The following is a 17,597-nucleotide window of genomic DNA, read 5'->3' on the forward strand; positions in this document are numbered from 1 at the left end:
ATCCTTCTTTGCTGCTTTCTATTTCCTTACACTAGAATTTAGTTGGCTTGAGGTGGAAAAAAGTCACAGATTGACCAATTTATATACACAGTCATACCTCAGTATCCTTTGGGGTTGGTTCCAGGACCTTCGGCTCAGATGCTCAAGTCCCTGACATAAAATGGCATAGTATTTGCATATAACCTATGTACATCCTCCCGTATACTTTAAATCATCTCTAGATTACTATCATACCTAATGCTATATAGTTACTGTACTGTATTGTTTAGGGAATAATGACTAGAAAAAAAATCTGTACATGTGCATTACCGATGCAGTTTTTTTTCTGAGTATTTTCGATTCGCGGTTGATTAAATCAACGGATGTGGAACCCATGGATACAGAGGGCTGACTGTACATTAAATGTTTACTGCATTCATCACTGCCTATCAGATTTATTAGGACCAGAAGATTTAAGTTGGCAGTGTAATCTGTATATTTTACAAAGTTTATTGGCTCTTTCTTAGGTTACGTTGAAAAAGTGTCCTTTTGAGATTAGTTTTCTATATTGACGTCATTCTAGCTATCATTTTCTCTTTTCTTCCCTGTAATGTCTCCCCAATCCATGTTTTTTCCTAGCCTTCAAGATGGTCAGCAAGGCCAGCAGTCCACAGCCCAGGTCAGAGTCCAGTCCCGCCCCCCTTCCCAGGCTGCAGTGCTCAGTGCTAGTGCCTCCTTGCTGGTGAGAAGTGGGAGTGTCCACTTAGAAGCATCACATGACAATGCACCTGCTGTAGGCGGCAGCAGTTTGCACGATGAACTTGGTATGCAGGTCTTATGTAATCTTGGTGATACAAAACTTTAATGCAGCAGATAATGGGTAATGATAATTGCCATTCTTTCTTCAGACAGTTTCATTTTGGAATTATATGCATAGGAACACTTTTATATAGGATTTGTCCTGTCTGTAAGGAAAATTTGACTTTTGCTTTTTCCTTTTCTATTTTTCTCTAATCTTATTCTACATTTTCTTTTGAGCATGTCCGTTATTAATAGGTAGTTAAAATGTTAATAAATGTTCGTACTTTAGTGTTGTCTTAAAATGATTTGGGCAATTCTGTTATTCCCAGATGTTTGTACCGTGTGGGAAAATGTTGATTTCTTTAAAAAATGATTTTGACTGAACTTTGATTTCTTTGAATTCTTTGAGTATGCTGTAGGAGAGGCAAAACTGCTTTCTAATGGTCTGTTACTATAGAGTCTTTCTTTAAGGTATTCTGTATTTCACAATATGTCTATCACCCGTGGTAGGTTTTATTAAAATTCTAAGTGTAGTACTCTGAGGACATCATGGCTATGTACTAATATCAAATAATAACTTTATAAAGTTTATTCCTCTTTCCTGTTAGCACAAATATAATTGTATGTATATTTATATTTACGTATAAATATAGATTTACATATAAATATACATATAAATAAACAATTAATTCGCAGAGGCGTGGTATAGTTTAAAACCTCAGTAATACATATCCACTGAAATATCTGCTTTATGCATTATTTAAAGGACAGTCTTTTATACTACCTTGGTTTCTATTTATTTGTACAATCCAGCTTTCTTGTGTTCAGAATGCAGATTAATGATTTAAATAAATATAATGGAGAACGAAATCTTGTTGTTCAGAAATACTCATTTGAAAGCATTTACTCATTGTGTTTAACCATGTCATAACTACTTCTCACTTATAAAGATGATAATCCAGATGATGCTTTAACTAGAAGAATATGTGGTGTCAGTGCCCAGAGTGTTAATAAAACTTTATATGCTATCTATTCATTGACTTTTTTTTTAATTTTTAAAAATCCTTAGTTACAGAGAGGTATTAATAAATACATGGATATGCATATTGATGAGAATAATCATCTTTAGCAAATCTTACAAAAACTTGAAAATGGTCATCTAAGATATTTGTAGCATCAGAATGTAGGGCGATTTCTAAATAAAATGAGAAGGCAATAAAACATTTTAATTTAAATATAGAATGCTTTTGCTTTTGAGTTTGTAATTTGGAAAGGCAAGAAAATCTACAAGGAGGGTGCTTGAAAGAAAATAAGACTTCCATTTAGCTACTTGTTTTAGTTGCAAGTGATACGTTTTTAGTTGCAGATATGTTCAGCTATGTAATAAAATTTTTCTGTTGCTATTTCTCTCCAGTTAACCCAAAGTTCCTATGGACAAAGGATTTGTGAATCTGGAAATCTAAAATTACAGTCACTATTTCATTGTTTGTTGGCTTTATGAGAGTAGATGAGTTAAAATAAAAGCTTTCATTTTGATCTGTTTCAGATTTTTAGAATTTTATCAAGTCAAGTATAAAATGAAACAGTAGGTGCTTTTCCTTTATAAAAATTTTTAATTTGCTCAAAAAATTTGCTAAGCAAGTTTCAATTATAAAGCCTTACCTGAAAGCCACATGAAGATTATTGAAAATATATACATATAAACTATCTTGCCAGTTTTGAAGATAAAAAGCCTCTTCTGATTGGAGGTGACTTTAGCATCTGCTAGTGGATATTCAGGATATTCTCTTGAAATCTGGATTTTATCTTTTGTGTTAACTGCCTTCTGATAGCTAGTTCTTGGCCTGTGTTACCTGAATGCTGTCCAGTTGAATGCTTAGTAATAATTAGCATAGAACAAGCCATCAGTGGAAAGTGTATACCTGTTCAATAGCCCATCGAGCTGGCCAGAAAAGATTCTTAAAATAAATTGCAACTGAATTTAAAGGAATTGGTAGAGAGGCTAGAATGTTTTTTTTTGCATGGATTAATTTTTCTCATCATTTTAATTAATAGTAATAAGATAATTTCGTGTGAATGAATTTGGGTACTGTATATTCAAATATGTTAAAGTTAGCCATGATATTCCCTAAAAGTATGGCATATTTACACAGGATTGCTTCCTTTATTTTAGCTTCATGTATTGAAAAATTTTAATCATATAGATTTTACATGTGAAAAAATATATATTCATAATGTATTTATATAAAACTCATACATATATATATACTCATACATATATACAGACTTAAACATATATGTATTCATGTATGTTTGAGTGCATATACTGTTTGTATATGTACACATATGTAATAACTGTATGTGTACTTTTAAGCTGAGGATTGTCTTTCGGAATTAAAGGAAATTTGTACTCAGGCATTGTTTGATTCCAAGCTTAGATAGTTGTCCTAAACTGTGTTTTCTACATCTTTACTCTTTGGTGTCATAATAGATAACCACATCCATTCCCTGTGCTAAACCCTGAGAATCTTTATTTCTTTTTTGCATTTTAACTAGCATTTCAAGCTTACCAGGTAACATTAGACGTCATGGAAAAATTCATTGAAGATAGCTTGTAAGGATTTTAGTGGTAGCTTATTCATCAGAGGAAATTGTATTTGTATCATGTGTATTAAGAAGGCATAATTATTAATTAATTAATTATAATTATAATTATAATTTTAGAAACTGAACTATAAATGTTATAATTTCAAAGGAAGAACTTGGATGGTTTCTTTTCTTATTTATAAATTTTATTTCCATGTATACTTAGTGTTTTTTAAAAAAGGTCAGATGACATAAGTGATGGATAAGTTTTGAAGTTAACATCTTTGAAAAGGAAATTTCTATCAGAATTTCTTAAATCGTTCAGTGTACAGCTGAGATTATTTCCTTAGAATAAATATGTTTGTTGAAATGGAAATATCAGTCAAGGGGAATAAACATTGGGGCTTGGATGTATACTGTTAATTGCTTTATGGAAAGTTTATATCAGTTTTAAACTTTATCTGGCAGGGTTTGGGAGTGTCTGTTTTATCCCCACAAATATTTTATATGTTAAAAATAAACCTAGGTAAGTGTTATTTTTATCTACTACGACCCTCATTCCCTGGATAATCATTGTTACTGTGGAAATACCACTGGAATGTTATTTCAAACAGTTTTGGATGCCTGAACCGCTCTAGGAATTTTACAAAAGATAACAGGGACTGGTTGAGATAACTAATTTGCCTCTTGCTAGTACTGTATGTTGTAAAGAATTCATTGAAGCACTCAATTGGTACTTCTAACACTGGACATTCTTAAGATTATAAGTTAAAGTTGATTAATACCTGCATTAGTTGGAATATAGGTTAGACTCTTTAATGCAGACCATGCCCCTCCCCCCAAAAATCAGTGGCTGAAATAAAAGAGAAGTTTATATTTCTCGCATAATAGTCTAATGGGAGCCATTCTTGGTAGTTGGGTTGACTCTGTTACCTTCCACATGTGGCTTCCCTGCCTGGTCCAAAGTGGCTGCTATAGTTGTTGACATTTCCCAGCAAACAGGAAGGGGGAGGGGGTAAAAAAACAAGTCAAGGACATCCAGTTTTTAACTTTCAGATTGTGACTTGGGAAATGTGCCTTTCACTTTCTCCCACCTCCATTGGCCCCTACGTAGTCACATGGCAACTTCCAGCTGCAGGAGAGGCTGGCAAATGTTTCTAACTAGGTGGACATAAGCCCTACTGAAATTCAGGGAGGGGAAGGTCATGTTGTTAAAAAGAATAAGGAGAGGATGGATACTGCAGATCAGTCATCAGTCAGTCTCTGGCACAATAAGACAGTAAGGATTTCAAATCACTAAGATGAAGATCAATGACCTACTAGAAAAGTTGGGAGTTCAAAGAGAAGAAACACAAGTGGTCTGCAGTTATCGACCAAAGCTTAACCTTTCTCATAATTTTTAAAATTGAAAATTAAAAACAGGGTTGAGGTTATTTTTCATCTGTTGAAAGTGCAGTGGTGTCCATTATTGAAAGGAGTCTGGAGAAATAAGACAACTAAATGACAGGAAATTTTTGTAGGGCGTTTTAGAATTATAGAACAAAAGTGCCCATTCTCTTAATCCACACATTTTACAAACATGCAAAGATATATGTACATAGATACTGTAGCATTGTAATTTTGAAAAACTGTAAATAGTCTAAGTGTCCGTCGTGGGAGAACTGCTTAAAAAATGATGGTATACCAACATAATGTGATATTCAGAACTCAGTGCATCTACATTATTGATATGAAAAGTTAGGCTATTTTAGTAAGAAGAAAAAGTAAATTTCTGAACAGTACGTATGAGAAGAATGATGTCTTTGTCTTGGGACAAAATGTACAGAAAAATCTATTCAGAACAACACAAAAATTGCTCTTGGCAATGGCTGTCCACTCTCCCTTGGCAGTGGGGAACTTTCTTTGTTTCATATACTACTTTGAATGTTCTGACGAGTGATATTTTTTAAATGAAACTCCAAAACAAAATAACAAATACCAATATCATTCTTCAAAACCTTGGTTAGTATCTTTTGGGAATTTCACTGACTGCATGCTGTCTCATGCTCATTCATCTACTTGGACTCTTACCTGACCAGCCTTTTTTTTTTTTCTCTTGTTTTTTCATCAATTTTATGGATATATGATTTAGGTACAATAAATTGCATCCGTTTAACATGCACAGTTCAGTGAGTTTTAACAGATGTGTGCAGCCATGAAATAACCACAGTCACTACCTTCAAAAGATTCTTTGTGCTCCATTGTAGTCCATCCTTCCTCTGCGTGGCCACAGGTAACCACCAATCTGCTTTCTGTCATCATGATTCTCCTTCTTCTGGAAGTTGATAGCAATGCAGTCATGCAGTATGTGGCCTTTTGTGTTTAGTTTTTCAAATAGCATGATGTTTTTGAGATTTGTCATGTTCTTGCATGCATTAGTAGTTTGTTCTTTCTTATTGCTGAGTCCAGGCATATCTTGAAGATATGGCAGGTTCAGTTCCAGATCCCAGTGCCTGTAAAAATTATGTTTACACTATACTGTAGTCTGTTAATTGTGCAATTGCATTATGTCAAGAATATGTACATACCTTAATTTAAAATATTTTATTGCTGAAAAATGCTAATGGTCATCTGAGCCTACAGCAAGTTGTAATCTTTTTGCTGGTACAGGGTCTTTCCTCAGTGTTGGTGGCTGCTGACTGATCAAGGTTGGTAGTTGGAATGACTGGCAATTTTTAAAAATAGGACAACAATGAAGTTTGCTGCATCGATTGACTCTTCCTTTCATGGAAGATTTCTCTGTAGAGCGCTGTGGTTCTGTTTGATAGCATTTTACTCATAATAGAACTTCTTTCAAAATTGGAGTCAGTCCTCTCAAACCTTGTTGCTGCTTTATCAACTAAGTTTATGTAACATTCTAAATCCTTTGTTGTCATTTCCACAGTGTTCACAGCATTTTCACCAGGAGTAGATTACATGTCAAGAAACCACTTTCTTTGCTTATCCATAAGAAGTAACTCCTCATCTTTTAAAGTTTTATCATGAGATGGCAGCAATTCAGTCACATCTTTAGGCTCTGCTTCTAATTCTAATTCTCTTGCTGTTTCTACCACATGTGCAGTGACTTCCTCCACTGAAGTCTTGAACTCCTCAAAGCCATCCGTGAGGCTTGGAATCAACTTTTCTGAGCTCTTGTTAGTGTTGATATTTTGAGCTCCTCCCAGGAATCATGAATATTCTTAATGGCATTTAGAATGATGAATCCTTTCAGAATGCTTTCAATTTATTTTGCCCACATCCATCAAAGGAATCACTATGACAGCTATAGCCTTACAAAATGTATTTCTTATTAAGGCTTGAAAGTTGAAATGACTTATTGATCCATGGATTGCAGAATGGGTCTTGTGTTAGCTGGCATGAAAACAACATTAATCTTCTTGTACATCTCCATTGGAGCTCTTGGGTGACCAGGTGCATTGCCAATGAGCAGTCTTATTTTGAAAGGAAATCTTTTCTGAGCAGTAGATCTTAACAGTGGGCTTAAGATATTCAGTAAACCATGCTATAAACAGATGTGCTGTCATCCAGGATTTGTTGTTCCATTTATAGAGCACAGGCAGAGTAGGTTAGCATAATTCTTAAGAACCCTAGGATTTGCATGCTGGTAATTGAGCACTGGCTTCAGCTGACACTTACCGACTGCATTAGCCTCTAACAAGAGAGTCAGCCTGTCCTCTGAAGCTTTGAAGTCAAGCATTGATTTCTCCTCTTTAGATATGGAAGTACTGCATGACATCTTCCAATATGTTTAGTGCAGCCACTGTCATCAATGATCTTAGCTATATCTTCTGGACAACTTGCTGCAGCTTCTATGTCAGCACTTGGTGCTTCACCTTGTGTAATGGAGCTGGCTTCTTTCCTTAAATCCCACAAACCAGCCTCTGCTAGCTTTAGGCTTCTGAAGCTCCCTCACCTCTCTCAGCTTTCACAGAATTGAAAAGAGTTAGGACCTTGCTCTGGATTAGGCTTTGGTTTAGGAAATTTGGCTGGTTTGATCTTCTATCTACACTACTAAAACTTTCTCCGTATCACTAGCTTTCGGTGTATGTTAGCTTTCGACATGCCTTCCTCACTAAGGTTAATCATTTCTAGCTTTTGATTAAATTGAGAGACTTGCAACTCTTTTATTTGAATACTTAGAGGCCATTGTAGGGTTATTAATTGGCCTAATTTCAATATTGTTGGCTCAGGGAATAGGGAGGCCTAAGAACAGGGAGAGGACAGCCTGTTGGTGGAGTCAGAACACATAACATTTATCGATTAAGTTCATGGTTTTATTTGGGTGTGGTTCATGGTGCCCCCAAACAATTACAATAGTAACATAGAAGGTCATTGATCACAGATCATCATAAGAGATATAATAATGAAAAAGTTTGAAATACTGTGAGAATTACCAAAATGTGACACAGAGACACGAAGTGAGCACATGCTGTTGGAAAATGGCACTGATAAGACTTGCTTGATGCAGGGTTGCCACAAACCTTCAATTTGTAAAAAATGCAATATTTGCAAAGCTCAATAAAACGAAGGATGATAAAATAATGTATGCCTATATTATTCCATCATATGAGCATACTGTATATTGTTTATTCATTCACCTGGTTGATGAGCTTTTGTGTTGTTTCCAATTTTTGGCTGTCGTGAATAAAATTCCTAAACTTATTTTGAAAACAGTTCTACATCCCACCATCTAGTTTTAGTTGTTTCTGTTCCTGCCAACGTTTCCTATTGTTGGCCTTTATAATTTTAGACCTAATTAGTGGATAATAGTATCTCATTGTGGTTTAAATTTATGTTTCTTTTGTGACTAAGGATGATGAGCATCTTTTGATGTGTTTATTGGTCATACATGTCATCTTTTGTGAAGTGTGTTCAAATATTTTACTCATTTTTAAAATTGGGTTGTTGGTCTTCTTACTGAGGTGTAAGAGTTCTTTTGATATTCTAAATGTGACTCATTTATAAGATACGAATTACAAATATTTTCTCCTATTCTGTGGCTTGACTTTTTGTTTACCTGACCAGTCTTAATGTCATCCATATTATTGTTATGGATTATTTTACCAAGGTAAGAAGGACCTGTCCCTTTGAAATAAAATGCGAGCTGATGATGAAATCATAGCAGACTATGTATTTGCACATTTACTTTTGGAAAGTTCAGCTTATCTGGGGATTAGGGAGTGGAAGTGGAGTCTTGACAATGAATTAAGGCATCTTGTGTTGTCAAAACTAGAGAATGGGGTGGACATGTCAGTAAGATATAAGAGTATATGACTCTCTTTTACTGTTGCCAAGCAACAGAGATATCTGTCTTACCTTACCAGCCCCCTAAAGTTGTCTTCTACCAAACTCTTTCTTCTTATATCTGCCCTTTTCCTTCTCCTGTTTTAAAAACCTAGCATGATAGGGCCAGCCCATGGCTCACTTGGGAGAGTGTGGTGCTGATAACACCAAGGCCACAGGTTCCGATCCCTATATAGGGATGGCAGGCGTGGTGCTGACAACACCAAGTCCGGGGTTAGGATCCCCTTACCAGTCATCTTTTTAAAAAAAAAGACAAAAACAAAAAACTAGTACAACGTTCCACAGTGTTCCAGGAAGAAGGAGTGGTTCTAAATATTGAAACTTGAAATTACAAGTAGCATAGTGACTTGATTTGCATTGTATCACAAGAATTAAAGAGGCTTTAGAAGTCTAAGATTCTTGGTCTAGGACAGGGATTGGCAAACTGTGGCCTGTGGGCTGGGTCCAACTTGATGCCTGCTTTTGTAAATAAAATAAATGTGTTTGTTATGTGTTATGTGTTATCTGTGACTGCTTTCATATTACAGTGGCAGACTTGAATTGTAACAACAGAGACTATCTGGCTCACAAAGCCTAAGATATTTATTATCTGGCCCTTCACAGAAGAAGTTTGCTGACCCCTAGTCCATTACTCTCTAAGCAGTAATACAGTGAATCATTTCTGTCTGGGTGGAAACTCATAATGTTACCTCAGAGACTCAGAGTCGCCACTCATGATAATAAGAGGGGTGCTACCCAGGAAATTAGAACTCACCTTAAAGGCCTTCTGTCTTAAAAGTATAATAATATATTCATTGAGATAACATTGTGGACACAATACTCATCACCATCAGAAACAAGCACTTTTTGTACTTATTTGAGTACTTAAGTTAGTCATATAGAGGTATGCAGTCCTCCAATAGTCTTCTAAAAACCACTGTATAAATTTATCACCCATCTATCTCTTTTTGCTTGTGTAGCCCCTCCTTGCCTTAAGAGTAATGCTACAAAAGTGAGAAGTCAGTTAAGATAGAGTATCAGGATTAGGCTTGGAGGACACAGAATGGAGGGGAGTTGGAGCTCAAAGAAGAATAGTATCCAAGAAATTTGAGGCCTCCTTTGTTGTTGGTACTTGCAGGTCTAAAAAACCCTGTAGATAATTTGTCCTTCTAGTAATCATCTTCTTCCAAGATACATAGCTATCTTTAGAAAAATGAGAGTGACCTCAAGAATGCAATAGGAGTTTCTTAGGTGAGTACTATTCTTGATGCACTTAACTCGTCATGTGGTGAGGATTTTTATGGATTGGACAAGTTAGAGAATCCCATTAATTTCTCATGTATTTTATCAGTATTTTGCCAGTGTTTACTTAGAATTTGTCCTGCCATACTGTTTATGGCTTAAGGCAAAATGCTTCAAGTATCCTTGGTCTTTAAGTCAGTATCCAATTTTATTATCTTCCTGTTGCTCATCACTTATTTATTGACCTATGGTTGTTAATTTGAAATTCTCCTACCTCAAAAAAAGGTTTTTCAAAAATCTAATTTTTGAAGGCAATAGCAGTCATTATTAAATATTCAGAATTGAGAAATGCCAGGTATCTTAACTTTTTTTTTGCCTTTAGAGATGCTATCTCATGGCCATATCATTTTCACGAGTCTGAAGTATCAGCTTCCAGTCTTGTTTATTTTGTCATAAATTGATTTTTTTCTTCCTCAAATCATGACAGAGCCATTCTGTCAGATAAATTAATTATGACCTAGGAATTGAATCATCATGAGATGGCTTAGTTTATAATCAAAATTCATGTAAGGAGGACACATGTCACTGATGTTCTGCTTTTTTCCAGTTTATATTCATTAGAAATCAGTATTTAAATGGGATTATTTTTCTTAATGCAGAATAATATTAAAATACGTTAATGAGGTTAATAATAAGGGCACGTTTTACTTTGTATCAAAGTTTAGGGTCTGGGTGGTTATCTCAGTTGGTTAAAACTTTGCATTGGTAACACCAGGGTCAAGGATTTGAATCCCTGTACCTTCCAGCCAACCCCCCCCCCCCCCCAAAAAAAAAGAAGAAAAGAAGTTTAAATATGATGGTTTTAATTTCAAATGAGATATGTAAAATTGCTATGTATATCAAGAAAACTTGTAAAATTTAAGATGTTCTTAGTCTTTATAAACCAGTAGCAATAATGTACTTATTTCTGTTTAGGTTATTTTTTAAGTTGCCTTTAGTAGGTTATCATATTAGTACATTAAAATATTACTAAGCTTTTCATGGAAACCTTAAGCTATACATTTTTTAATGTAAATTTTTTCTGATTTATCTTCTGAATAAAATTTGGTATTTCTGAAGTGCTATCATTTCCAAATCCAAAGATATAAGAGAAACATAGAATTGTTCTTTTGGAGTTAGTTGGGAATACACCATTAAGCCCTCTTCCTGTGTTAGTTTGTGCTAACAAGTGCCATGTGTATTTTTCAGAACATAAACATGCTCCTGAAGTTTTGTAGGCAGACAAAAGCTTCTTAAAGAAAAAAATAAGACACTGTTGAAGTTATGCACATCTATTAAAATCATAGCCTTGCTTGTGGTGACTGGTGAAAAAAAATTTTTTCTAAATTATAGCCTCCCTTTTGTTAGACATGTTTTGTGCTTCTGTTTAAATTTCTTAATTTTGTTACAGTCCTTGTTAGTCATTGGTTTGTATAGAAGCATTCAAAGTTATAGACTTAAGTAGAAATAAAACTACTCAATTTTTCCAGCTCTTTTTCAAGAAAAGCTTTTTTCTTTGTATTATTTATTTAAAATGCAACTATTTCTGTATAAGTTTAATACTAGACATCTGTACATAAATGACAGCGTGGTAGTATAATGACTTAATATTCTTTCAGTGTTCCATTTGAAAATTAAAATGACAGTATCTTTGGTTGGTTTTAGTTGCATGTAAATATTATATTTAATATTCCAGGAAAAGAACTTATGTTGCTAAAAATCCCATGGAAAGCTTAAATACTCAGGATATATTGCAATAATTTAAACTCTATTGAGTATGGAATTAACTTATTTCTAAAATATATACAAATTATGTGGTCTTACTGAACGTCACACGCAGTAGCCAAGCCCTCCCTGCTCTTTGTTAATCTGTGATTTAGTCACTTAACATAGGTTTATAATTCTTCTGCATTTATGCAATCTGTGATTTTGATCAGGTGTTTCTTTTTTTTTGTTAATGTAAGTTTAGTTATGATAGCACAGCCAATCTTTGATTATCTGTGATAAATGAGGAAAGAGCAGAGCATAAAAAAATTAAAATTTAAAAATAATTTTTAAATTTCAGTTGAGCCAGTATTTTTATGTAATTTGTTTTTTCACTAGCAATTTCTGCAACTCACCCTATCACTTCAAAAAAATCTTCAGTGATACAGTGCACATGTAATAAGTAGCCTAATTGACAGCTTGTATTATTTTGTTTTAGTTCATTAATCTGTTTACAAGTGCGAAGAATGAATGACTCATGACTAAAAGATGGGGAGAAAAAGCAGCCTTACATAATCTGCATGCTGAATAATCCTCCCTTGAAAAAATACAGCAAATTTTATATATTTTATCTCATGACCCATAGAAAGTACTCAAATAATCCTATTTAGTAAAGTTTTTTGTTTTTTGTTTTTCTGTTTCTACTCCTTTTAAAGAACGATATGTTTGTAAACCATTAGTTATATAATTAGTATATTACGGGGTTCTTTCATTGTCATTTTTTGAAGTATTTCACTTATGTAAAAATCCTTATTGCATACTGTTTGCACAGCATGGAAAAATCTTAGTTTTAGCCCTGCCATAAAGTTGAAATTGCCCTTAAGGTTCATTATATTTATAAGTTCAGTAATTCCTTCCACCTAGTAAAAAAACAAAAACAAAAAACAAAACTTATAAATACTCAAAAAAACAACATGGACTAGACTTAAATGGTTGCAAAGTTATATACCTCATTCTCTTTACCATTCTGGAAATTTATATTAATTTGTTAATGCTCCTTCACCGTTCATATGGCTACCATAGATCCTCAGGGTGAGCAATGCATTTCAGGAAGTATCCATATTTTTAAAATTCCGTTTAAAAAATCATTTCATATTATAAAGTTAATTTTAAGAGAGTTGGTTTTTAAACCTATATTACTTTGTTACCAATATAATTTCTAAACCCTTATCAGTTTTATCGAACTATAGTAATTGATGTTCCTAAATTTTTCATAGAGCTCTTGTGGTAGAATCATATAACTAGTAATGTTTATTAAATATTATAATTTAATTATCACCAGCATTGTTATAGCTCGTTCAGTTCATTGAACGTCCTTAGACCCATTTTGACACTTCCATTTATTCTTGAAAAAAACCAGGAGGCAGTCACACAGTTTTGTTTGCAGTTTGAACTATCTTGAAACTTAAGCAGCTTTGCAAATTTCCACTCACCACCTGCAAGTAGTGGTCAGGTGACTTTTAAACAGCATCAAGTTCATTCATATGATTAGTTGAATTTCTTGAGAATGTGCTGGTAGGATAAAAGAGGAAGAGACTGGTATTGCAAAGCTGACTTAAATCCCTTACTTTACATATCTGATTATATAAGTTGACATTTACCCCACTATCTAGCATTTCTTATCAATTCACATCATGCTGAATTACATGCAGATCATTGTTTTTAAAAATATTTTTTAAAAAAGGTTATAGTATATTTTCTTAAAATGTAAAGTCATAAAATTTAGTTTATCATGAAGGGGAAATTGTGAGTATTCTAATGGCTTTCAAAAAAAATTATTTATTTACTAGGTAAGTTTTCTTCTACGCTCTATGAGACTGGTGGCTGTGATATGTCACTTGTGAATTTTGAACCAGCAGCAAGAAGAGCATCCAATATCTGGTATGTGTGAAGTCATATTAGGAGTGCGTGTGTACTTCCATGTTTTTGCCATGTTTGAAGTGTTTGAGCCTTGAGATATAAGTTAATTTTTTTGTTTTTTATAATTTATTTTTTTCTAGTTGACATAAAAATTATGTATATTCATGGCATACAACATGATGTTTTGAAACATTGTATGTACATCGTGGAATGGCTAAATTGAGCTAACATATGGATTACCTCACTTATTTTTTTTGTGGTGAGACCACATATCTGTTCTCTTAACAGTTTTCATGTTTACAGTTTTTGTTAACTATAGTTACCATGTCAGATATAAAAGTTATTTTGAAAATATGTTTATATTGACTCCAATATTTTTTTTTTTTTTGGTGTTTTGTTGACTAATAATTTGTCATAGTGTATTTGTTTCCAAAAATTAAGGTAGAATGTTTTTGCTATGGAAAAAATAAAGCATTATTTTTATAATAAAATCTGTTCTGTGTTAAAAAAAAAAAATTAAATCAAAATTTCCTGTAGATCTTGTAATAGGACAGTGTTTTCCTACAATTTCGCATTTAACCATAAGATTTTATGCTCTCTATTGTATGATGTAAAAATACTTATCAGGAAAATATTGACATAACTAAATCCAAACCCATCAAGGTATTTCTCCTTCTTCATGTAATTTAAAAATTTTATTTCCTTGTAAGGGTTTGATCAAGTATCTATCTATCTATCTCTTTATTTTCAGTGGCTGGCTGGTAAGGGAATTGGAACCCTTGACCTCTGTGTTATCATCAACACCGTTCTCTAACCAGCCGAGCCAACTGGCCAGCCAAGTATCTTTTTAAATAATCAACTTTCATTTTGTCTCTTTTTCTTTTTTTTTTTTTTTTTTTTCTCTCTTCTCTTTTTTTTGTTTTTTTTCTTTTTTTTTCTTCAACTTTCATTTTGTTTTAAATTTTTTTTCTAGCTTTAAGGAGGAATTTCTTAAAATATGTGTCATATGTTAAATTTAGCTTCTTTTTTCTTTTTTCCTTAGAAGGAATTTGTAAGGTAATGAAGAAGTTAGGAGAAAAGCAGATAAATTAGAAATCTTGATCATATAACATAATCAATTATAGTATTAGAATGTGTTAAAATTTTGTTTTCTAAAATTTTATTATTTTTCATCTATTCAAATTGCTGCTTTGAAATCCATTATTGATCAGTTAGCTCACTTTTCTCACAAGGGTCATTTGATTCTTATTTTAGGACTTCTATTTAATAATGGGTCACATCTATTTAAATGTTACATGTCTATGGGCAGTTTACTTTTTAAGTTTTGAGGGACCATTTAAAGAATAGGACCTTGTAGTCATTTAGCTCATCATGCTGAAAAGATAGAACACGTAGATAACGATATTTTTAAGCTCCTTTAGTCCCATTTCAGAAATCACCCTGTCAAAAGTTGTTAAATTGGAGTATTACCTGATTTGTAACAACAGAAACAATAGGGAAATGGATGCCTGGAACCACCGTTACTATGTTTAGTATGATTCAAGAGAAGAACAATTTCTTCCACTGTAAATGTGGTAAAGCCTCAAATCTTAAAATCCAAATGACCGAACCATGGAAACTGAATTGCAGTGTTCTAGGTTATGTTATATTATAGCTTAAATTTATTGTGTCTTTATTGGTTGCAGGCAATATGTTATAATTGCTTTCTTTTGATTATTTTGTTAAACACTTTCCCAAGAATCTTGTGATACAAGTACTATTATTGATGAGAAAACTGAGGTATAAAGAGGTAGGGTAACTTGTTCAAGACCTCATCAGTTGAAGCAGAGATTTGAATGTAGATGCTGTGACCCACAGGCTATGCTCTTAGTCACAGTTCCAGGAGAATGTTATTTTTCCATTTGAAGTTACATGGAAAAGTGAAGATAGTGTAAATATCACCTAATTGTTAAAGGATTTATTTTTCTTTCTACATTTTGACAAGCTGTTTATTCCCTAAAATCTTTTTCATTTTATTTTAGTGACACGGATTCTCATGTATCCAGTTCTACCTCAGTTCGATTTTATCCACATGATGTGGTAGGTTTTTCTTTATTTTTATAACACAATATGTTTTCAGATTAAATCTGAAATATGTACTTACACAGATAGCTATAAAATCAGAAAAATTGATGAAGTTACAAAATGTCAATTAGTTAAAAACTATGGCAAAATCACTTTTGCTGCCCCACAGTGGATTTCTTCTTGTAAGTCATTTGATAAGAAACAAACATAAAACACCGTGAAGTTTAATTAGCCATTTATGTGAATCAGAAATTACACATTTTGGGGGTATTTAATGGTCCATTTACTCACCAACATCATAATCTGGTTGTGCCATTTTTAATTGTGCCATTTTGTAACTTCACTTTAAATATTATCATTTTGGTTTAGTTAGTTAATTATTGTTTAATATTACTATTCATACACCAGTGTATGGGGGGATGCTTAGTAATGACATTACTGTATAAAAATTATGCCACGTGAGATAAAGTGGGAATTAAAAAAAAAATAGCAGTGCCATTTACATCAAGATGGAAAAGACAAAACGGATAAAATCCTAATAAGCAACACTTCTAAATACATGTAATGAATTTAGTGCCAAGGGGATTAATTTTTAACAGCTTCCTGAAGATGAGTTGTGAGCAGGGTTTTAAGACCATGGATGAGAATTGGCGTAGAGCAGTGGCTTTCAACCAGTAGACATTTGGCAATGTCTGAAAACATTTTTGCTTTTCACTGCTGGGGTTGTGCTGCTGGTATCTACTGGATAAAGGCCAGAGTTAAACATCCCACAGTAGAGGGCACAGAATTATCTGGGCCAGAATTTCTATAGTGCCAAAGTTGAGAAACCCTGGCATAGAGGATAAGCAAAAAGTATTTTGAGAAGTTTTTTTTTTTTTTTTTTTTTTTGGTGGCTGGCTGGTAAGGGGATCTGAATGTTTTGGGAAGCATTTGTTAATGCTTAGAGATAGAAATGGCTGTGTTATATACAGGAAGCAGATTTTCTTGACAATACCCATATATGTATTTGGAAAGTAAAGACTGTTCCTACTTTTTTTGCTGGAAACTTCATAGGAAAGGAAAAATGGGAAGATGATTATTTTGTTGTTTTCTACTTTGAAATGTGTGGAATCTCGAGATAGCAAAATGCTTCCCAGTGCTGTTCTAGATAAAGTAAATTTTTAGTGCTTTCAAAGGAAGGGGAGACTGGTGAGTGGATGAATTAAAGCTAAAGGAAATGTAATGTAGTAATTTCTTGCATTGCCTTAGGTGAGGAGCCTGCCAAAACAAAAAGGGAGAGGGGGTGATTTGAAAACAATAATAAAAATGATGAGACTATAGGAAGAAATGAGAGTTGAAGCATTATAGCAGAATTCAGATTTGACACTGATAGTGAGGTTCATAGCTTAATGATGAAAGACCATAAATCTGACAGAGAAGAAAAGCCACTAATGATTCACTATAAATGATTTAAATGGATTTAGTAGATATACAGTTATAAAAATCTTATGGTCTATTAATATTAATTTGCTTTGTTTTAGTTCACTTATTATTGTCACCTTCTGTAGTTTATAATGATCATAAAATATTCACAAGGAGTGGACTGTAGTAGAGAATTAAGGGGCTTATATAATCTGCAAACTGACTAACTCTCAAATCGTGGTTCAATTAAAGATATTTTTAGCCTTTCAGTGCTGACTTTCTTTTAGCTCTCTCTCCCACAGATTCGATTGAATAGACTATTGACCATTGATACAGATTTGTTGGAGCAACAGGACATTGATCTAAGCCCTGACTTGGCAGCTACTTATGGTCCAACAGAAGAAGCTGCCCAAAAGGTTAAACACTATTACCGCTTTTGGATCCTGCCCCAACTATGGATTGGCATTAACTTTGACAGACTCACACTTTTGGCCCTGTTTGATAGGTGAGAATATAGTGTGATATTAAAGATATGTGCA

The 17,597-nt window shown here is 33.5% G+C and overlaps 1 protein-coding gene across 8 annotated transcripts in view; it reads left to right on the forward strand.

Moving 5' to 3' along the window:
* Window positions 1-17,597, forward strand: part of PCNX1 (pecanex 1) — a 175,343-nt gene that overhangs the window by 84,929 nt on the left and 72,817 nt on the right. For 4 of the 8 annotated variants that reach the window (XM_063091563.1, XM_063091564.1, XM_063091566.1 and 1 more), the window contains 4 exons: window positions 619-803; window positions 13,524-13,614; window positions 15,615-15,672; window positions 17,346-17,563. In XM_063091563.1, coding sequence (XP_062947633.1) covers window positions 619-803; window positions 13,524-13,614; window positions 15,615-15,672; window positions 17,346-17,563 — 552 coding nt within the window. The remainder of the gene's footprint in view (window positions 1-618; window positions 804-13,523; window positions 13,615-15,614; window positions 15,673-17,345; window positions 17,564-17,597) is intronic. The other 4 variants (XM_063091565.1, XM_063091568.1, XM_063091569.1 and 1 more) reach the window with 3 other exon arrangements.

This window comes from Cynocephalus volans, chromosome 3, assembly GCF_027409185.1.
Source record: "Cynocephalus volans isolate mCynVol1 chromosome 3, mCynVol1.pri, whole genome shotgun sequence".
Lineage (NCBI taxonomy): Eukaryota > Metazoa > Chordata > Mammalia > Dermoptera > Cynocephalidae > Cynocephalus > Cynocephalus volans.